The sequence below is a fragment of the Solea solea genome, chromosome 16 (assembly GCF_958295425.1).
Source record: "Solea solea chromosome 16, fSolSol10.1, whole genome shotgun sequence".
Lineage (NCBI taxonomy): Eukaryota > Metazoa > Chordata > Actinopteri > Pleuronectiformes > Soleidae > Solea > Solea solea.
The window spans coordinates 4,377,230-4,400,379 of NC_081149.1; the positions used below are offsets into that span (position 1 = coordinate 4,377,230).

The 23,150-nt window shown below is 42.2% G+C and overlaps 3 protein-coding genes across 3 annotated transcripts; 2 read left to right on the plus strand and 1 right to left on the minus strand.

The window, feature by feature from the left end:
* The first annotated feature begins 474 nt into the window (after nt 1-474).
* scpep1 (serine carboxypeptidase 1) lies at nt 475-8,330 on the plus strand. Its single transcript, XM_058653587.1, has 13 exons — nt 475-624; nt 2,300-2,439; nt 3,474-3,563; nt 4,058-4,213; nt 4,767-4,841; nt 5,083-5,155; nt 5,766-5,803; nt 5,875-6,003; nt 6,355-6,439; nt 6,804-6,917; nt 7,260-7,397; nt 7,482-7,645; nt 8,089-8,330. Exons 1-13 carry the CDS (start codon nt 564-566, stop codon nt 8,149-8,151), a joined length of 1,326 nt encoding a protein of 441 aa, XP_058509570.1. The 5' UTR covers nt 475-563; the 3' UTR covers nt 8,152-8,330.
* Nucleotides 8,331-9,158: 828 nt separating this feature from the next.
* Nucleotides 9,159-18,086, plus strand: si:dkey-283b1.7 (von Willebrand factor C domain-containing protein 2-like). The gene is made up of 3 exons (XM_058652646.1): nt 9,159-9,691; nt 11,838-11,967; nt 15,914-18,086. The coding sequence occupies exons 1-3, from the start codon at nt 9,236-9,238 to the stop codon at nt 16,153-16,155; spliced, it is 828 nt and encodes a 275-aa protein (XP_058508629.1). The 5' UTR covers nt 9,159-9,235; the 3' UTR covers nt 16,156-18,086.
* A 451-nt stretch (nt 18,087-18,537) lies between these two features.
* Nucleotides 18,538-21,139, minus strand: si:dkey-75a21.2 (uncharacterized protein LOC794385 homolog). The gene is made up of 5 exons (XM_058653837.1): nt 20,382-21,139; nt 20,209-20,285; nt 19,844-20,050; nt 19,639-19,760; nt 18,538-19,555 (listed from the first exon to the last, which is right to left on the minus strand). The coding sequence occupies exons 2-5, from the start codon at nt 20,281-20,283 to the stop codon at nt 18,877-18,879; spliced, it is 1,083 nt and encodes a 360-aa protein (XP_058509820.1). The 5' UTR covers nt 20,284-20,285; nt 20,382-21,139; the 3' UTR covers nt 18,538-18,876.
* Nucleotides 21,140-23,150: the final 2,011 nt, after the last annotated feature.

Genomic DNA, 23,150 nt, shown 5'->3' on the forward strand with positions numbered 1-23,150 from the left:
CCACTGTTTTAAACTGACAATGGTCATCAAGCCTGTACGTAAATGATTAAAGATTTATTAAAGCAAAACTATTGTAAAATGTGACATATGAGTGTATTGTAGTGTCACCAAGTCTGATTTAAATTGTTGATCAAAATGATTTTACAGTTATTTTAAAACGCTAGGGCTTTTATTTTGAAGGTCACGTCCTTTACACGAAGTCACATCTTGGCTTTGACAACACTGCCCCCTCTTGGTGTGGAGTCGAACATCATCCCTTTTAAAAACTGCAATGTGTTAGTTTGAAGGCACGTTACAGTAGTGTCTGACTTATCATTATTATTAGTAGTAGTAGTATTACAACGTCATATTCATAACCACATCAACCCCTTTCTGTTAAACTCTCTTCCACTAAAACACTTTAGTTTTGAAAGGTCCAACTTTCAAAACTGTGGGGAGAGCGAGGGAGAGAGAGAGAGAGAGAGAGAGAGAGAGTCAGCTGACTCCGGGTGTGGTCACGTGATTTCTGGTTGCAATAAATGAGCGCAGAGTCGGACGAACAACACGTTCACTCTTGAACAACAATGGGTCTGTTGGGGTCAGGGTGCCGGCTGCTCTTCTTACTCACCGCGGTCTTCCACAAAGGTAAGATTACATGAATAAGTGACTTGATTAAAGTGTGACAAACGTAACGTTTCCTCAAACAGAACCTGTCAAAACTGTCTGTGTCTCGCGTCGATGCGCCGCGACCTCAGCAGACTGAAACTCACTCACACACGAGTTCATTTACATCTTTTTTATCTGTAGAGAAACATGAGACTGAGGTGAAAGAGGAAACTGTAGTTTCAGATCCACAGCTCCCACTGTGGAGAGAAGGACCCGTGATTGACAGCTTCTGATTAGCCAACATGAGGATGAGGAAGAGGAAGAAGTTAATCCTATCCTCACTCACACTGCAGCCTCCTGTCTTTACCAGATTACATGAACATCTGGACACCACTCTGTCATCATCCGATCTGAACTCTACTATAATCCGACTGCGTTCACATGAACACCAGTAATCTGAATATATAATTATATCAATATAGTCATTTGACATTATTCTGAAAAAGATGTTCACATTTACAGGACTCAATAATAGAGGTAGACTATTAAATAAATTATTATTATTTAATCAATCTGCCAATGTTTGTAAGTTTGCTGTAGTAAATGTGATTAATGCTGTTTTAAGTCACTAAAACCAGAAGTTCTTTTTGATGACATGTTTCTTGGATTCAGTATATACTATTATTTACACTCCAAATATATAAGAGCAGACAAAACGGACACAAGTTGTGATCGACAAATGTTCGATTCATCAACTTTGTGTACAGTTTTCCTGTTTTACTTTTCCTGTTTATCAGATGGATGTGAAAAAGCTATCAGCCTTAGATATGTGCATTACAAAAACACGCGTGTACAGAAAATATAAACTAGAATTAAATCAGATCTGCATTTATGTAACGTGCATGAGTTTGCAAAAAACATCCATCATTCACCGGCCCACACAAAAGCACCACAGGCATGTGATTTATAAATCAAGTTCTGCGTCATTGACGGACTCAAGGTCAAAATCGTTAAAACAACAGACTCCAATATGAAATGATTATAAAAAACAGCTAAACCTGGAGTTTGACAGCATCAAAACAACACAATTCAGGAAATGATTTAGTCCACAGATGAATCTTTGCATCAGGTTTCACAGGAAATCTTTAAAAGTCTCTGTTTTACAGTCATTTACTCTGCAGCCAACAATTGTTATAGGCAACTTGAAGGTAAAAGTATTCTGTTTAGTTTTTTACCCGTCTACATAAGAGAAGATAATCCTTTATTAGAGTTTGTAATTGCAGTTTCATAAAGTAACTAAGATTGGAATACTCCACATAGTTTTAGCTTTTAAGTCTGGTTCGGTGTTCTTTGTTACCATGGCAGTGTCTTGTAACCATTCATTCACATGAACTGCAATCATGTGACTTTACCCACTGTTATATGTTAATATTTGAGCTCCACTGAACTGAGATTGAAGCTTTATTTGCACTTTGCTCTGCTAAACTGAAACTGAAACTGAATCTATGCACCTTTATTTGCCATACGTGCATTTCAGTGAAAATATTCATTGCAGACTGAACTTGATCTGCTGTTGTGAGACTGAAAACTCTGGCGTTTGCCTCTGTGGTTCTCTGATATGGACACATAATATTTTTCTGTTTGTTCCTTTCAGTATTAGGACTGTTATTTTAAGGAATGATGTAACTGATTCTTTTTTTCTTCTTTTTGTTAGGGCTCCTCAGTCCTGTGACGGGCAAAGAAGCCTGGAACTATGTGGAGGTGAGAGACGGCGCCCACATGTTCTGGTGGCTTTACTACGCTGACAGTCCTTCTGCTGGATTCACGGACCTGCCTCTGGTCATGTGGCTGCAGGTAGGACACGATAACATCCACTGATCTATGTTCACTGTGTTTCTTTGTTGCTTTTATTGTTTCCACTCAACCAAAATGTCCACATTCAGACCAAATGTTTCGTGACCAGACGAGTGAAACAAGTGACATACTCGGTGTTTTACGTCATCATTTAACCTGCCTTTTGTCTTCTCAATCTATTCATTAGTGACTTGTAGAACGATTATTTTCTCGGTAATTTCAGTAATTGTTTGGTCCAGAAAACGCTCAAAACTGGTTATTTAATGTTTTTCACGATTCTCAAATGTCTTGTTTTTGTCCACAAACCAATATGATTCAGTTTGAATGATTTTATTTTTGTTATGTGGCGCAAATAAACCAGAAAATATTCAAATTTATGAGGCTAAAAAAATCAGAAAACCTGTTTGAGTTTGTTATAAAACACAACAGGTGAGTAATTGATCATCTAAATAGTTGACAATTAGTTTAGTAATTGTTAGTAATTAGTTTAACAAAGCCAGTGTCGTAAACTGACAGTTCAACTTTCTTTTAAAAATGCTATGTAGTTGCATTATGGGAAATGTTGTTTTAGTGTGTCTTTTCAGTTTTGTCCATTTTTCTCCTTTTTCTTTTTTTTAATCCATAAATCCATTTGTCAGATTTCTCTGATTTGATCAAAACACTCGTCAGGCCTTGTTTCTAGTGACGCTCACAAGTGATGAATATAATTCAGGTTTTAAGAAAAGCATTTGGTGTTGAAACTGAATGACTAACAGCGACGGTGCCTCTTTTTTTAACTGCAGAAGAGGAAGGAGGTCTCGGAGTGATCTGGAGTCATCACTTCAAAAATACTGAACCTGAGTCACGTGTTAGTCAAACGTGTTATCAGCATAAACTTGATTGACAGATAAATAATCAGCAGTTCAGTAAATCATTATAAACAAACCATGTTCAAGTTTGGCCACTCCAGCGCAAACAATCGTTACAATCTTTAAAAATAAAAATCCGACGTCACTTTGTTGTTCATGACCTTCGTTATGTCCACGTGTCTTCAGGGTGGACCCGGTGGATCAGGAAGTGGCTTTGGGAACTTTGAGGAGATTGGACCTTTGAACAGGGACCTCGAGCCCAGAAAGACGAGCTGGGTAAGATGTTTGCACGTTGTACATGATCTGTTCCAGCTGTTTAGTGATGGGATAGATTTGGACACTACATTCTCATGGAGTATGGATTATCCAGAGGTGTCTTTTTAAGATTTTTGTGTTTTGCTAGAGTCATTTTGTGTTTTGAAATTCCATTGAAAAGGATATTGCATTAAGGCTGATTTAGTTGACTTGTTTTTAGATGTTTTAGCACCTCTGTTGTATTTATATGACTGCTATTGCTGACAATATCAAGTGTTCTGATGTAAAGCACTACACGTTACCTCCGTGTCTACCGTAAAGCACATGGCAAATGTGCAACCAATTTGAAGAAGGTATCTATCTATCTATCTATCTATCTATCTATCTATCACGCTGCTTCACAACTAGGTGTTCTGTCGCTGCGTTGATTTGACAATGACTGTGCATTTAAAACACATCTCATAAAGAAATGTTGTCTTTTGTAATTGTGTGTGTGTGTGTGTTCTCTCTCTCAGGTGCAGGCAGCCAGTGTGTTATTTGTAGATAACCCAGTGGGCACCGGCTTCAGCTACACCAACACTCCTGATGGCTATGCTACCGATGTGGCCATGGTTTCTTCAGACATGCTGGTGCTGCTCAGAAACTTCTTCTTGGAGAAGCCTGAGTTCCAGGTAAGGTGACGCTGGAAGAGCCACGCTCAATCACAGGCCGCTGTTACAGCACTTGTCTTGTGTTTTTGTTGTTTTCCACGTGTGATGAGTCAGATTCTGCAGGTCCTTCTTCATCCCTGTTAGCATCACACGCTTTGTTACTGTCAAACCACAAACCACTGTATTTGTGCAGTGCACCACACGTCCTGCCTGTGTTCATATTTCTATTCATCTGTGCAATAATCCTTTTATGTTTCTCATCTTTACTAGTGAAAGATGTATACTGAATATATTGTAAATATCTTAATGATATTCTAATATTTTTAATGTTATTTTATTACCAATTCTTTCCCTATTTTGTTTTTAGATTTTTTTTTTTCAGTATTTATATTTTATTTTAATACTATTCAAATCTTTTGGAGTTTTTATATTTTATTCTAATCCTTTTTAGTGTTTCTCACTTGAAGTTCTGACTGTTTTGCTGCTGTAACAAGTGAATTTCCTTGTTTATGTATTTTTAATTTATGTAAATGATAGAACTTTTAAATACCATATATTGTTTAATTGGCTGCAGAGCATCCCCTTCTACATCTTCTCGGAGTCATATGGAGGGAAGATGGCAGCTGCTATCTCACAGGAGCTCACCAAGGTCAGTGTTTGTTTGTTTTTGTTTTTGAAGCAGGAAAAGCATGATCAGTGTTATCAGTGTGTCATATTAACAATGGCACAGATTGTGACAGGAAAGCAGAGGAAGCTAAAATGGAACTTTTTTAATTAGATTTTTTTCACGAGACGACAACGTAACACAAATATTGACACCGTGACACACACCATGACTACACTGAGGGAAGCATACACAGTTGTGTTACTTGGTGTCTCTTTCTGTCCAGGCCATCGCAGAAGGAACAGTGAAATGCAACTTTGCTGGTGTGGCACTTGGAGACTCGTGGATTTCACCACTGGGTCAGTATCCTCTAGTCTTTAGATCTGTACCGTATCTTGTTTTAATCACACAGTGGCACATACACAAGTGCACAGCAGAGCGGTCAATAACAGGGTTACTAGAGGTCAAGAGGGCAAGAGCTCAAGACCGCTCCAGCAATGAATGACCTCATTCTTACCTTCTTCAAAGCCAGGAGTGACCACGACAGTGACCACGACAGTGACCTGAGGTCTTCTGCTTTTTCTGTCCCTCAGTCAGCATCGTCTCCACCTCGACATTCAGACCATCTATAAATGTGGAGGAAAGAGTACAGAGTAAAAACACTGTTGGTTTTCTGCAGTCCACTGAAACACTGCAGCCACTCACTGACGAGGAGAGCTAGTCCTTTAAGTCTTTAAGTCTCACAGCAGAAGTACGACAAAGGAATTTGGAAAAAGATGTAAACGGAAGGAAACAACAAAATAATCACAGACACTGACTGAGCCGAACTCTTCGTCGCGCCTGTGTATTTAAAACCAGGTTTTATTTATTTGATAACAAACCTGATCAATGTGTGTACATTTGGAATATGGATCACCTTAAACTGCTTAATGTAATTAAAATGTAAAAAGTCTTGTGCTTCATCCACAGACTCAGTCATGACGTGGGGACCATACCTCTACACCACTGTAAGTAACAAACCATGAGTCGTTTGGGGAATGTTGGCTTTAGATGACACTGTGTCGTGTCTGTCGTTCAGTCTCTGCTGGACGACAATGGCCTGGCGGACGTGAGCAGTGCAGCAGAGGACGTGAAGCGAGCTGTGGAGCAGCAGCAGTTTGAGAAGGCCACTGAGCTGTGGTCAGTGGCTGAGACTGTGGTGGAGCAGGTTGGTACGAAACTGCAGTGTATACGAGTTCTAATCTATACTTTAAAATTCACTGCAACTATATGAATTAAATGGAAATCTCTAACTTAAAAGTATGAGGAGTATTTGATGTGGTCATGTTCATTTTTGGATTATTTATTTATACTTTCAAAAATAATTGGACTAAAAATGATAATATTATTTATAATAAAATGCAAAGAAAACTAAAAGCAGTATAATGACATATTTAAGATGAGACACTAACTTGAGTATAGCGTCTGCATTCTGTCGTCACACACACACACACACACACCAGTGTGGTTCATGTGGTTTAATAGCTGTTGTTGTTGTCGTCGTCGTCGTCGTCGTCAGAACACCAACGGTGTCAACTTCTACAACATCCTCACCCAGGACCCAGATGAGAAGAGCAGTTCTTCAGCAGGGGAGGACTTCATTGGTAAGATCATGTCATCACATCCAGGCGTGGAGCGACACGCTCTGACAAAATGATGATAAAAGTTTTGGCAGCGTTTATTATGTTACTGAGAACAAACGTATGTAAACTTGCATAGAAATAGGCCACTTACTTCAATGACTCAGCCTTTTATTTGTGTATATGAAAACAAACACACAAGCAAATCATTCTACCTCTAAACTACACTTCAAAAAACTGGAAATATCCCTTTAACTACAACTAACAAAGATCAACACATAACGGCCTTAAAGCAGTGAAACAAGGGTCATTAATCACACATGAATAACACACGGATGTATTTTATTATTATTTGCAGTGTGACTGTAGTTGTGTCTCCTCTCTCCAGCTCTGCAGACGCGTCGCCACATCCGTCCCCTCCACAGTCAGTCACTGAGCCAGCTCATGAACGGACCCATCCGCAAGAAACTGGCCATCATTCCTCACAATGTCACCTGGGGAGGTAGTGTGTCCCACGCAGTGTTCCACACACGCTAATGCTGCCGTCAGTGACGTCGGTCAGCTGACCTCTCTGACGAACTTCCTGTCCTGTGCAGTTTCCTCCTCCTTTCTGTCCTTTGGGGGCTTCTGTAGAAACACGGTGGAACAAGATGGTGGTATCTGTTAGCACCAGTATATAGTACAGACTGTATAATGGTGTATTCTAAGGCAAAGATAACCTAAGTATTTATTTTAATGCTAAACTTAGAATAATGTACTTATGTGTGGTATATTACACGCTGAAAACCTCCGGATTTGACTGACTGTCCCTTTAACTGGCTTCCTGTTCCCTCTGTGTGTCCAGGCCAGGCAGAAGAAGTGTTCAGTAACATGGCAGGAGACTTCATGAGACCAGTGGTGGACATAGTGGACCAACTGCTGACCGCTGGCGTCAACGTCACCGTCTACAATGGACAGCTGGACCTCATTGTGGACACCATGGGTAAGTTGAGTGTCGCGTTCAGCTCCAGCACTGATCCCTCGCGTGGCCTCAGTGTGTCGAGCTTCTCTAAGCTTCTCGTCTCAGGTCAAGAGCTGTGGGTGAAGCGTCTGAAGTGGGAGGGGCTACCTGGATTTAACAAGCTGAAGTGGACCGCCCTGGATGACCCCGCCTCCCCAGGTGTTACCGGAGCTTTCTACAAGACCTACAAGAACTTCTCCTTCTTTTGGATCCTCAGAGCTGGTCACATGGTAAATATGAGTTGGAATATTTCTGACCACTTTGATGGAATACTTTAAAAAGTAACTTAAAACTGCGTGTGTAACTTTTTAAAATGCAAACAAATGCCATTCAAACCATTGTCACACGAGTTTGCACAATGCTGATCAGCTCCACGTGACCGTCTCTGTTTCTTAGAATAGCAACATTCCCACACTGCACACAGGAAGTAAAACTTATAAAAACTTATCGTTCAGCAGATTGACATGACAAACTCTTCTTGTCCGCTCCCTCAGTCAGGTCTGGTAGTATTGCTTGACAGAGCCCATTTTCAAATGAAGGACACAGCCTACAAACATTATTTCTGTTCACAAAGACCAAACCGAGGCAGAATAATCACATCAACAAAAATCACCAAACGTTCTGCAGCTTTCAGATGAAAGAAAAGCAACATTCTTCTCCTCTGTTTGTACAGATTCCTTCAGACCAGGGACCCATGGCCTTGGAGATGTTGAAGATGGTCACACGGCACGCCTGATCCTCTGATGCCAGCTGGAATGGCTCTGACAATCACGCTACGATCACATGACCTCTTTTTGTACGTCACTTTCTGCTAAACCAAACCAAATAAAATAAATCTCACTCTGACTTGATCACAACACACACGACCTGTGAAGATTTCAGCTGCCACACAAATAAAGACCTTGTTTTTGTAAACGCTGGCTTCCTCTTTCTACAGTGTTCAGCTTGTGTGTAACTGGTGACCTCTGATGACCTCAAATTGTAACCAATCAAGGATTCCTCAGCTCATCCCTCCCCTTTTCATCAGCTTAGTGGGCATGCTCTTTACAGCCATGGTTTTCAAACTGCGGCACGTGAGCTTCCTCTGCTGGTACTTGGAGAAAAGTCAGAAATACTGTTCGCGTGCGTGTGCGTGTGCGTGTGTGTGGCGCAGGCAACCAACCCTTCTACTTGTCCTCTATATCTATGAATGGAGAAATAAATAAAAAGGTAAATCATCATCTTCCACTTTATCCTCCACCAGAGGGCAGGGGGTGCTGTGCCAATGTCAGCTACATCGGGGTACACCCTGGACAGTTCGCCAGTCCATCGCAGGGCCACACACAGACACAAACAACCATTCACTCTCACACTCACTATAGAGTGTCCAATTTACCTAATCTCCACATTGCATGTTTTTGGACTGTGGGAGGAAGCCGGAGAACCCACACCCACGCACACATGGGGAGAACATGCAAACTCCATGCAGAAAGGCCCTTGTTCCAACCGCCTCGAACCCGGGTCTTCTCGTTGCAAGGCAAGAGTGCTAACCACTACACCACCGTGTGCCCAAGGTAAATAATACAGAAATTAGTTAACAAAAGAATAAAATAACAGGGGAATTAATAACTAAATACAGAAATGTATACAAAACATTTTAGTTGTTTTAATTTACTGATTTCTCTATTTATATATTTGTCATGTTAATGCCAAATAATGTTAATGAGATTACTGTCTGATTGATTGAAGCAGGAGCGGCGGCGGCGGCGGCGGCAGATCAGTGACGCGCGCGGAAGTCTGCGCGTCACCGGCGCTTGGAGAAGCTCGCCGGAGCGCAACAGATGCTTACACGGTCAGTGTCGGTGTCAGTGCCGGGAAACCTGGTCACCATGATGATGATGAGTCCCCGGCACTGTGCGCTCAGCTGCCTCGTCCATCTGTCCCTGCTGCTGCCTCTGCTGCCGCCGCTGGGTCTGGGACGCGTCGCGGAGCTCGCGGTAGCCGCGGAATACTCATCCAAAACGGACTTGGACTACGAGTTCGGCGACTACCGGGGGAAGTGGTGCATCGACGACCACGGTTTCGTCTACGGCATCGGAGAGGTGTATTACCCGAGCCCCACAGGGTGCCCATGCACGTGCACCGTGGACGGTCCCGTGTGCGTCCGACCCAAGTGTCCGCGCATCAACCCCCGGTGCACGCGGATCGGATATATGGCGTGCTGTCCCGTGTGCGAGGCGATGGCCCGGGTCTGTTTCTACGGAGGCAAAACGTACCGACTCCTGGAGGAATTCAGGGTGAGAGCGATGCGACCTGAGCGTCACTGTCCACAGGGTCACTAAGCTTCCGCTCAGATTTACGCACATCAAACACCTTGACGTGATCTTCCCTGTGGAGTTAATCAGTCATGACTGCGTGATTTGATGTTTTGTAAACTTTCATGTGTCTGATGACCAACATTTGAAATCTAATTCAACGTAGTCTGCATCTGTGCGCAGTGTCCAAAATGTACTCTTTTGTAAATAAACATCTCCAGAAGCTACATGAAAAAAAGGTACTATTAAAACTACAACTTAACAATGTTGACAGAGGACTTTTCCATACACATATTACCATAACACATTTGGTCTCCATGAAAGAATTTTACAATTCTAAATGATTCTTAGATTGCTCGCTCCACTAAACAGAGGCATAAGTGAGCTGGACAACTGCTTATAGTCTAACATTTTAACATAAAGATATCTTTAGATATGTAATGAGTGTTTATATTAAGTTATCTGCTTTTATTTTGGAGTTAAAGATTTGCTCATTCTGTTCCAGGTTTTAAAACTCAAAGTCATTAAACCTGTTTACTTGTTTATTTCTAGTGTAATATCAACACACAGGTTGTTATTGAGAAACTTGTTGTGTTTAGAGTTTTTCAGACAATAACAGTCTCTCTCTTTGCTCAATATCAATGGGTGTTTTTAGGATACAGCTAGTACCTCACATTCAGTCATAAAGGGCTCGTGCCCCCCAATCTGCACTCTTGCCTTTCTGCACGGGAGTTGCATGTTCTCCCCGTGAGTGAAGGTTCTCTTGCTTCCTCCCACACTCCAAAAACGTGCAATATGGGGATAAGGTAAATTGGACACTCTAAATCATGGGTGTCAAACTCTGGCCCGCGGGCCAAATTTGGCCCGCCGTGTAATTTCATTTGGCCCTTGAGGCAATATCAAATTAACATTAGAGCTGGCCCGCCGGTATTATACAGCGGCACCGCCAACTGCAAACTGAGCAGTAAAATGGCCTGAATGGTTGATTTATTCATTGTTATTTTATTTTCAAATTTATTAGCATGTGGAAAAAGTTAATGTTGATATTTACCTCAGAAGACTGCAAATAGAAAAGAGGCATTCAATTTTTTATCTAAATTTTATTTAATATGCCATTGATGTTTTTTCGTTTGTTTTTTGAAAGTTGATTTTGCACTATTAAGTTATATAAGCGTTGCTTGTTCCATATTCAGTGTTAAAACAAATCAGTGTAGCAAACTGAGCAATAATTAACGTTTTATTCATGCACTTTCTCTTGCTACTTCAAGGCTTGAATGTTTGATTCATTCATTATTGTTATTTTATTTTCAAATTTATTATTAGCCTGTGGAAAAAGTTTATTTTGATATTTACTACAGAAGGCTGCAAATAGAAAAGAGGCATTCAATTTTTATCCATCCATCTACCGCTTATCCTGTATTTAGGGTGCATTCAATTTTTATTTAAATTTTATTTGATATGCCATTGATATTTTTTAATTATTATTATTATTTGAAACTCGATTTTGCATGTCACTATAAAGTTATATAAGCCTTGCTTGTTCAATATTCAATGCAAAACTTGTTTGGGTCCCTATACAAAGGTTAATTTGTTCAACCTTGGCCCGCGGCTTTGTTCAGTTTTAAATTTTGGCCCACTCTGTATTTGAGTTTGACACCCCTGCTCTAAATGGCCCATAGGTGTGTGAGTGGATGGTTGTGATAGTTGTGTCACTCTTGTTTAGGGCAGTAAAATCCCAAAAGTAGCCTAGTATTCATTTGCACTTTGGCATTGAAGGGGAAGCACTGAGTGTGGTGAACTTGATAACAACTGAAGCTCAACATTATTTAGATACTATCTAAATATATTTTTAAATTTCTATAACATGTTTAAAAGTTTTTACACCGACTTTTGCCTCAGGCCGGCTCTGGGCTTGTTGCTGCAAGCATTGCAATTTTTCCAGAAAGCTTTGGTCCTTGGCCTTGACTTTTGTTGTCTTTTTAATTGTCTACGCTGTGTCTCATATGCTAGTGAGCTTTCAGCTTTGACCCCTGCACGGTCATTAACAGTGTTTTATGAAATCGTTGCTCATAAAAGAAAGTCCGACCAGTCAGTTCAGTGTCACTTTCTCATGCTTTGTGTGTTCCAGTTGTCGCGGTGTGAGCGATGCCGCTGCGGAGCTAACAGAGAGGTTTACTGCAGCATTTCCAACTGCCCCGCCCCTCACTGCGTCAACCCCACGTACGAACCCAACCACTGCTGCCCCATCTGTAAGACTGGTGAGTCTTATGAGTGAAAGAACTCTGATCTGTGACATATTCACAGTTCCTGACAACAGCAGATGATATTTTTGGTGACGGTGTGACGTATGCAGAGACACAGTGTTAACGCTCATCCTCCTCCTGAGCTTCTCTTAAAGGGGAAGTCTGGTCGATCTCAACAGATCTCCCACTACAGTTTCAGAGTACACATTTTTATGATAGCACACATTTGGAGACAACGACATTTAACACATTTAACCATCACAATCATTCTGGAGCGGTTCAATTAGGGCAAACATCCTGCATAGTCCTGCTTTAAAAATGTGACAATTAAATTAAACTCAGACCACTGTCAAATGAGTTCACATCAGATCTGTGTTCACATCAGCTCTGAGTTCACATCAGCTCCGAGTTCACATCAGCTCCGAGTTCACATCAGCTCCGAGTTCACATCCGATCTGTGTTCACATCAGATCCGAGTTCACATCAGATCTGTGTTCACATCAGATCTGTGTTCACATCAGCTCTGAGTTCACATCAGATCTGTGTTCACATCAGCTCTGAGTTCACATCAGATCTGTGTTCACATCAGATCTGTGTTCACATCAGATCTGTGTTCACATCAGCTCTGAGTTCACATCCGCTCTGAGTTCACATCCGCTCTGAGTTCACATCAGATCTGTGTTCACATCAGATCTGTGTTCACATCAGCTCTGAGTTCACATCAGCTCTGAGTTCACATCAGATTTGTGTTCACATCAGCTCCGAGTTCACATCAGATCTGAGTTCACATCCGCTCTGTGTTCACATCCGCTCTGTGTTCACATCAGATCTGGGTTCCCATCCGCTCAGAGTTCACATCCGCTCTGTGTTCACATCAGATCTGTGTTCACATCCGCTCTTTGTTCACATCAGGTCTGTGTTCACATCAGATCTGTGTTCACATCCACTCTGTGTTCACATCAGATCTGTGTTGACATCCACTCTGTGTTCACATCCGCTCTGAGTTCACATCAGATCTGTGTTCACATCAGATCTGTGTTCACATCAGCTCTGTGTTCACATCCGCTCTTTGTTCACATCAGATCTGTGTTCACATCAGATCTGTGTTCACATCCGCTCTGTGTTCACATCAGATCTTTGTTCACATCAGATCTGTGTTCACATCCGCTCTGTGTTCACATCAGATCTTTGTTCACATCAGATCTGTGTTCACATCAGATCTGTGTTCACATCCGCTCTGAGTTCACATCAGATCTGTGTTCACATCCGCTCTGTGTTCACATCAGTTCTGAGTTCACATCAGATCTGTGTTCACATCAGTTCTGAGTTCACATCAGATCTGTGTTCACATCCGCTCTGTGTTCACATCAGATCTGTGTTCACATCCACTCTGTGTTCACATCTGCTCTGAGTTCACATCAGATCTGTGTTCACATCAGATCTGTGTTCACATCAGCTCTGTGTTCACATCCGCTCTGTGTTCACATCCGCTCTTTGTTCACATCAGATCCGTGTTCACATCAGATCTGTGTTCACATCCGCTCTGTGTTCACATCAGATCTTTGTTCACATCAGATCTGTGTTCACATCCGCTCTGTGTTCACATCAGATCTTTGTTCACATCAGATCTGTGTTCACATCAGATCTGTGTTCACATCAGATCTGTGTTCACATCCGCTCTGAGTTCACATCAGATCTGTGTTCACATCCGCTCTGTGTTCACATCAGTTCTGAGTTCACATCAGATCTGTGTTCACATCAGTTCTGAGTTCACATCAGATCTGTGTTCACATCCGCTCTGTGTTCACATCAGATCTGTGTTCACATCCACTCTGTGTTCACATCCGCTCTGAGTTCACATCAGATCTGTGTTCACATCAGATCTGTGTTCACATCAGCTCTGTGTTCACATCCGCTCTGTGTTCACATCCGCTCTTTGTTCACATCAGATCTGTGTTCACATCAGATCTGTGTTCACATCAGATCTGTGTTCACATCCGCTCTGTGTTCACATCAGATCTTTGTTCACATCAGATCTGTGTTCACATCCGCTCTGTGTTCACATCAGATCTTTGTTCACATCAGATCTGTGTTCACATCAGATCTGTGTTCACATCCGCTCTGAGTTCACATCAGATCTGTGTTCACATCCGCTCTGTGTTCACATCAGTTCTGAGTTCACATCAGATCTGTGTTCACATCAGTTCTGAGTTCACATCAGATCTGTGTTCACATCCGCTCTGTGTTCACATCAGTTCTGAGTTCACATCAGATCTGTGTTCACATCCGCTCTGTGTTCACATCCGATCTGTGTTCACATCAGCTCTGAGTTTCTCAGTGTAGCGTTGTTTACATCTCATGTTGCCTAGCGACATTCCCGCGCCACACACAGGAAGTCATTTGTTTAATGTCAAGAAAAGATGGAGGCAACAACAACATCGCACTAGTGAAGCGAGACGACTGCAAACAGGTTGAAGTGTGAGTGAAAGCTGCCCCTTTGCTGCTGCTGTATACACACAGACGCTCCCTCACTCAGGTCTGGAATAGTATTAGAATTTGAATGAATTATTTTTGCACACACACACACACACACCAATTAGTGATAGTGAATTTGACCTGCTGAGGAGCATGGGGGGGATTGGGTGCCTTGCTCAGGGGCACCTCAGCCCTTGATGAACAGCGACCTTCTGATTACAAGCCCAATTCCTTTCCTCTTGACCATGGGCTGCCATGGTCTGATAGTATTGCCTGGAAGAGCCTGTATTCAGATGAAAGATGCAGGAAATAGGATAGCAGTAAGCCACCAGTGGGCGACTCCACGGGTTTGAATAGAAGTCTATGGGAAAATCAGCTTCTACTTCTCATCGATCTATAACGTAAGTACGCCTACAACATTCTCCTGAGGAGTTAATAGTTTCATTCTCCATTCAGAGACACATGATTAATCATGACACACACACACACATAGTGTGATTGACAGTTGATGTGTGACATCAGCAGCCTGTTCTGTCACAGGCATTAAAGTCCATCTCTAACATTGGTGGGATTTGCATGTGTGTGTGTGTGTGTGTGTGATACAGGAACAGCAGGGACAATAATTACGGGACAGATGGTTTTGCTCTGATGCGTCATTTCTTTTTCCTGCTTCAACCCAATTTGCTCATGTCAGCTGTGGGTTTTTTTTGGCTCTGGCATCAGATGAACTGCACTTCCTGTCCTCCCACTGTGGCGCTGGTAAATGTTTCAGGGGGCGCTGCCAAGTGAAGGAACCTCCATCTGTGAGTGAGGAGGGACACACATGATACCAGAGGCTGGCTGGCACATTTCTGCCTGCAGGGTTATTCAGCATGTGCAGTCATTTCACTGCTTTACTTAAAAAACAACATACAGTATATACAACAAGCCACACAGATACCACTGTGTAATAGATTTAAAATATGAGAGAGAATCACCACATATTGATCTCTATGTATTCTAATGCATGGAATTTAGATACAAACATTGCTTCCATAATGTATGGATTACAGAACATATATAAAGTTTGTTTCCCAGATGGTGTTTGGTGAAATAATTAATGGAATATTACTTCAATCACATGGTTCCTAATAAGATCCTCTTTAGAGAATCACCACAACTTGTTTCCATGACAATAAACCCTGTCAAATGTTTGGAAACCGATACCAGGATGTGATAACATGACACCGTGTCTTACCAGTGAAGCTCGGGGTTTCTCATCAGGTTCCTGGGTGAGAACGGTGGAGAAGTTGGTGTTTAGTCAACGTCAACAACAACAACAACAACAACAACAACACTGCTATGTAGCTGCAAACTGGTGTTTGTGACGACAGAACTCAGAACACACACTACAGAAACATCACCCGGTCTCTTCTAAGGCCTAGTATTTCCCAATCCTCCAACACACCTGATTCAAATGATCATGTCATCAACTCTCAATCTCCAGGTCCTAACTGCTTCGCTGGGAGCAGGGTGATCCCAGCAGGAGAGCGCGTGGACATGGACGAGGAAACCGTTTGCTACTGCACCTACAGGGACGGGACGTGGCACACTCACCCCCACGCCACCTGCGAGCCGCGTCTGCAGCCCAGCCCGACACCTGACGCTCGCACCAAGCTGTCCAGAGATGAGGAGGTCACGGGCAGAGGGGGGAGACCGGCCATTTCCAGGCTGGATGAAATACCATGAAGTGAACTCTGACTATATCTGTTTGGGTTTAGCTGAGTCTCTGTGTCGTGTTCCTCCACCTGCACATTTAAAGGTCCAGTGTGTCGGACTTCAACACAAATGTCAACAGAAATTGAATATTTATAATGATGTTTTCCTTGTTTTTATTCAGGTAATTTGGCACTGGTTCATTACTTTAATATGTTAAGATGATAGAAATATAGAATGTGAATGAAAGACTAGTGTGTCCTCTACCATGGAGCCTGCCATGTTGTACCTTGATGCTTGTACAGTGTCCCAGAAGGGACAAATCAAACTCTGGCTCTTGGTATAGTCTTTATTCAGTTGGGTTGCAATGTGAGACTTCACCTATTATATGGTCCCGCCTCGCCTTGCCTCGTCTCGCCATGGCACGGCACGGCACGGCACGGAGCGGTTTAGTTGGTTTTCCACTACAAAATAGTGCAGACTCAACGTGGGCGGAGTCATCACTGCATGAGTGACTTGTAAAGCAGCTGTTTTCAGTGTAACTGAATCGTTAGAATCAGCTCATTAAAATATTTGTTCAGTACTTCGTCCATGACCGGAGCTCAGACTCCGTGTAACACAGTCACTGGACTGAAATACAGCAGCAAGGATTGTGATGCCGCTCGCGATCAGCAGTGCTGTTGCTAAACACACCAGACTCCTCTGTTAAATGTTGAGATTTTAGACATTCTCCTGCTAATTGTTGGAGATGAACCCACGTTTTTAGGATTGTTTAGTCTAAGTTAACTGATCTACAGTTGGGCATTGCTCGGCTTGATTCTTGTGTCGGACGTCTCTTCCTGTGACGGCACGCTGACCAATCAGTGGCCGGCAGTCTGACGACGTCACGCATAGTATCGCCTCAGCTCACCTGGAACCTCATCAGACCGGGTACTAAAAATGCTAGTGGAAACTGAACCGTGCCGTGCTGAGGTGATGGAAACACGCCATTAGATGGCTCTAAATTCTACTCACTGGTCCTTTGAACGGATACTTGAGGTTGTACTTCAGTTGCAGTTGTATTAAGTATTAACTAGGACACTAAAAACATGGCTGCCATGACTAATAAAATCTTTGCCTGCTTAAATCTACAATATCTTTAGATTCACCATGGAACTGTAAACTCATAGACTCGACTGCACCAAACTCCATAGAGAAAATCTTCACTTCACAGCGTGTGATGACACAGAAGCTGCTGGTCGTGCTGCTGCCTCTTTTGTTAAGTTTGTGTCGCTCAGATAAATCCAGAACACTGGTTTCAAACACCAAAGTCCAAAAACATCACCCTTAAACTCACTGATGGAGGCAGTCGTGGATCGACCTCTCCTTTGTGGTCAATTTCTCTATGGACTTTGGCATGAGGAGCGTTCACTTTCCAGACATCGCAGACTTCAGTCGTGTGCAGAGACATTTGGTAGAAGAACAATGAGCAAAGTTTGGATTATTTTGCTGTGTGCACAGGATAGACATGGACGCACGTGTGTCCACATTAAAGATGGAAATGTCTCCATGTTATCTTTCCAGTATTTTGTTCTGCGTTAGTTCAATAACATCATCATTTTCGTCAATAGAAATACAACAGAAGCTTATTAATATATCAATATAAAGTTCTGCATACCTAAACACACTCACAGTATGCCATCGTCATTTTATATCTATGTTATAAATATGTATCGTTTCCACGTTGTTTCTGTCCATAAATATGTCAATTAACTGCATTATTTCCCCAACCTTTACTCAGGAAGAAAGTAATATCTGTAATATCTGATTTTTATCTCGATAAAAATTGATACTGACTGTTTTAAATGACCTGTTTGATGTTTACTCACTGTTACTTACTTTCCAAGAGCCAAGATTATTGTTATTTCATGTCATTATACACAATCAAGACTTTGCATGAAATATTGTTCAGTAGAGAAATTGTTCTGCCAGGAAAATAAAACTTGCAAAACTCCAAAATGTCATCACAGTTAACCTGAGGTTCAGACTGAGAAACTGAGAAAGAAGAGGTGAAAACAGGTGATGAAGGGGGAAGAGTGTTGGATGCAGGTGGGAGCCGGATTTTTCTTCCATGACCCTGCTGCTTTCCATCTGTAACACACACACACACACACACACACACACACACACACACACACACACACACACACACACACACACACACACTTGCATGACATGCAAGAATTGGCCTTGTTTGGTGAGATCAGATCAAATTGTGAGTTCTGAGAATCTGCATAAACGTCTCCACATCAGTGATTTCCAAAAGAAAAGCAGGTGAGCTTTGAGAGCTTATTAATAATACATTACAGTTATAAATAACCATCTTTAAAATCTATATTAAAACTAGACATTCTAAAGCAAAGCCATGGGATTAAACCTGGTTAAATTATTTTGTTTATTTCGTTCACAGCCTGTGGAATTATTTTAAAAAGTGGAACACATCTCGTTAGTTGTGGGATCACAGTTTATAGAACCTGATGTGTTCTTTAGATTGGAAACATCTGCAAGATGATTGGAAAATGATTCATAAGAGATATCATGATCACATGATGATCACTTCACTCTACTATAAGTTTGAGAATGGCTTCTCGACAGGACAGTACTGAAACTTCCATTTTTACAGCCACTTTGTCTCGATGCTTTCTCAACAGTCAGTTGAGGGTTCATATACACAGCATTCTTCTTGGCAGTGCACCACTCCCCTCTTTCACCTTCTCACGGTTGTTCCCTCCGGGCTCTTTTTGGAGGTCGACCAGTGACGAGCGCCCGTCTGCCCCCCAGCGGAGTCTTACGGCAAGCGACAGCTGTCGGCCGCACACCTATTTGCGTGCTCATTTGCAGACGCTTTCTCGGCTGCATTTTGATGTTACTCGCAGCAGCAGCAGCAGCAGCAGCAGGAGCAGCAGCAGCAGCAGCAGCACTCCTCATCTTCCCAAACGTAGACAGTGCTGAGATCAGGCCGCTGTCAGTATGAATGTTCTCGTAGGATGACACAAGAGATTCTATCGGGGCTTGGAAGGTCAGATCCTTTTCGAGCTTGTCCACGAGGTCATCAAACATGGATCTGAGACGACCTTTGAGATGCTCAGCTACCGACTCACTTGGAGATGACGTTTCTGCAGCTCCAGAGCCAAATTGGACGTCAGGACAAATGGACCCATCTGCAGAGGCACACACATATGAATCGCCCTGCTCCTCGTGGAGTTCATATTTCAGGGTGTTTCGGGGTGAGGAGGGTGATTGCCCACTCTGAAAAAGTTTCTCCAGCTTCTCCACGGTCTCTCTGGCCTCATCCCGATGCTGTAAGGCCTCGGAACAGCCAAGGGAGTGGTTGTGGTGATGTTTGACGGTCACATGCAACAATAAACCCTCCTGAATATGAGTATCACTCGATCTATAACATATGGAAAGGAAACATGAGCATGTAACCTGGATTAAACAGTATGTAATGTTAATCTGTTACGTGTAATAGCCAACCTGGACTTCCTGTTCTGGCTATGCCTGTGCTTTTTCAGCACAAGGTAGAGCACAGCAGGACAGTGTGTGTTTGTTTTTGAGGAGCGCGTCTGCCTTGTATTGTGCTGGCACTTCATGTCAACCTTTGAACATAGAAATGCTTCATTGAAGCTCTGACTATTTCAACAGTTACAAAGACAAGAAACTCGCCTATTGTAAATCTTACTCGATAGCTGTTTCGCCGAACTGTATCCTTGGTAATAGGATAGGTTTTGTCCACCGTCAAGGTCACTCTTGAGGACCGTTGAAAGTCCTCCAACCAGACCTCTGCCTCCTCTCTGGTGGCAAGTTGAAGTTTTATACAGGCTGTAAAACCCCTCTCCACTGGCTTGTAGGTGCAAATAAAATGGCAGTGCCCCTCGGGCAGAAGTTGCTGTTTGAATAAATGAAACATGTTAGTAAATCAAGCATATTATTCAAAACGTTACTGTAAGCCTAACCTTAACCATTCAACACCTCTCGATACCTGCGCTGAAACCATGTTTTACTGGAGCTGTGCTCCCTGTCTGTTGATTTGTACCTAATACAAACCTGGAGATGATCTGGTATGATGTTCTCCAAGTTCTCCTTTGCACAAATATGACACCAGCGACACTTAACCTCCATGGCTGCACACACACACACACACACACACACAGACAATAATTACTGGTAATGTTTAACATACAGTTCATGTTGATGCACTAACATTGTTCGTTACTTACCTTGAAATAGCTAATATGATGGCTTGCTTCTATAGAAGATGAGACGGATCAGCACATTAGCATCACACACGTTACTGTGTGGCTCTAAGTTACTGTACAGTCCATTTACCCTCAGTGTTTGCGGGTTAGTCTGACCCACAGTAACACACACGTCCCCAATATGTCTCACTCTCTCATCACAAGACTCACTCAAACATCTAGGACTAATCTAAACAGGCTATGAAAATGTGAACCTGGATTATAAGTAGACAGTGTGACGCACTGTTTAGGTACATAGTTTACTTCTGTTGGCGGTAGAGAGGATCAAATAACACACACCATGGAGAGATGACGTTTCACGGCCAAACCAAATAACCAATCAGAGGAGAGCCCTTCTAGCCAATTAGAAGCGAGCTAGCCAGCCATAAAACTCCATGGTCAATAATCTGGACTTCGTTTTTATAAAATCACTGTTTAAAAAGTGTTGTAGCATAAAAACGACGGATGAACGTGGATTTTAGGAGGCCGTTCATACGCGTTTGCTGCAGAGGGGAGAACGAGGAAGAAGAGAGCGAGGAATTGAGACAATCTACATCCGGATCACGGCGCGAGGGCGTGAGGCGTTCAAGGAACGTCGACGATATCAGTAACAGGGCAAACTTGAATGTTTTGGGGACATCACTCTGGGTAATTCGCCTGAACTCACTAAAAACGGCGATGAAACATCATTTAAATTAACCTTAATACTTTATTTGGATCGTATTGTAAAGCATGTCAACACACTTTTTTTTAAACATAAAAACCTCACACTGAACATCAGTGTCACAATCCCCGGTCTTTAAAAGTATGTCGGGCATCCCATTCGCAATTCAAGGCAAAATAAACTAAAGCAAACGCAGAAATTAGACGTTATAGCTCCGGAGTGTTTGCTTTATGCCCTCATATACAGTAAGTCTGTGGCACTTCAGAGGAAACCCACAGGTCATCAACGTGGTAAAGATTGTAACCTATCGTTATTTATAACCATGAAGCATTTTAAAACTACAAATATGTTTGCCTTTAAGCATTTAAAGAGTGAATTTAGTGGAGGCAGAGGCAACCAAATAGAATCCATTTAAGCTCAACAGGACCCAGCAGTGCTTCCACTAACACCGTATTTCTGTGTTCTATTCAAGTATGTTTACAAACTAACTCTCCAGTATGCAATGACTATAGGTTTAGCGGAAATGTTACTGGAAAGCAAATCTCGAGTCATTGGTCAGATTTTTCATTACCTATTAAAAAATAAAATAAAGAAAGCACAAACCTCTGCCAAGGACATTCATTTCTGTCACCATGATCTAATGTCTCCCTAATAGCTCATACATCACGTTATCAGCTTGTTACATAAATGACGACTAAGACACGTGGCTTTGTTTAACAACAGTTTATTGAAAAAAAAAATCGGTGCACGGTCCAGCGGAGGCGATCCTGGGCCAAAGGTCAGCGCACTGTTGGACCTGCGACGGCTGAACCTGCAGACACAGACAGTGGAAGTTATTTCAGTCCTGAAGCCAATAAAAAAACCAAACAAAAACAAACGTAGTTTATCACCTAAAACAATACACAAAAGACAGACTGCAGGTTGAAGCATTAACATATTTCCTGGACTTGGGTTGAATGAGAAGGTTAAATTTGTCTCATGACTGATTGAGATCAGTCAGCCACTGTGTCGCTGCCGTCTCACCCACAGTGATGAGCTCAATATTCCCTTCTACGACAACTCACCGAGTCACTGAGCAGACAAAGCAAGTGCTTTTTTGAAGGGTTTTAATATGTGACTAAGCCACAGTCAGTCATGCACATGTGATGTAGCTCTAACGAGCACGGAGGCACATGTGTACAACTGAAGAACACATTTTCATTTCTCAACAGAAGACAGTTCAACTGTGGTCTAAGGATTCTACAAATGTGCTGCAGAGACACAAAGTATCAATGAGATGAAGCAGCCTCGAGACAAGCACAGTCAGCGGTGTAGCTGATGATGTTTACTTACTACCGGCATGCGCTGCGTGTTGTACTACTCGACTGTACATATGCTTCTCCGTTAACTGTCTTAAATGGTTTAAAAAGCAAAACAAGCGCGTGTGGGATTAACAGACTGAACTATAATCTAATATTCTTCCTTTTAGATTTATTTAATCACAGTTCATGTCTCGTGTCTCCAGAGAAGCATGGCCTCCGCCAGCTAGCTAGCTAGCAAAAAGGCCAATAATGTCAATAATCACTGAACTAATCCAACAGGTGCAACGTATTTATCCTGATTTCAAGCACAATCAATGTTATAAAACGTGATGAAGCATAAAAACGGCAGATGACAGTGGATTGTAGGAGTCTGTGTTACCTGTTCGCTACTGAAGAGAACGACGAAGAAGAGAGAGAGAGCGCGAGGGAGCGTCATATATAGGGTTGAACCAATCTACATCCGGCGGCGTACATGAGGCGTTCAAGGAACGTCGACGATGTCAGTAACCGCCAGGGCAAACTTTTTCATGTTTTGTGGACATCACTCTATGAAATTCACTTAGAACTGTTTATGGAGCATCATGTAAATTAATCGTAATACTTTATTTGGATCAGATTTTTAAGCATGTGTGTTAACATTAAAATATGCATTATTTTCCATGTACTGCATGATAAGATGTACTTTAGAGAGATACAACAGCCTGGGATATGTCACTGATAACCAACAAACAGATTTGTGTGTGTGTTGAGTATTTTACTCCCTCTCCACACAAAAAGTCACTGTTA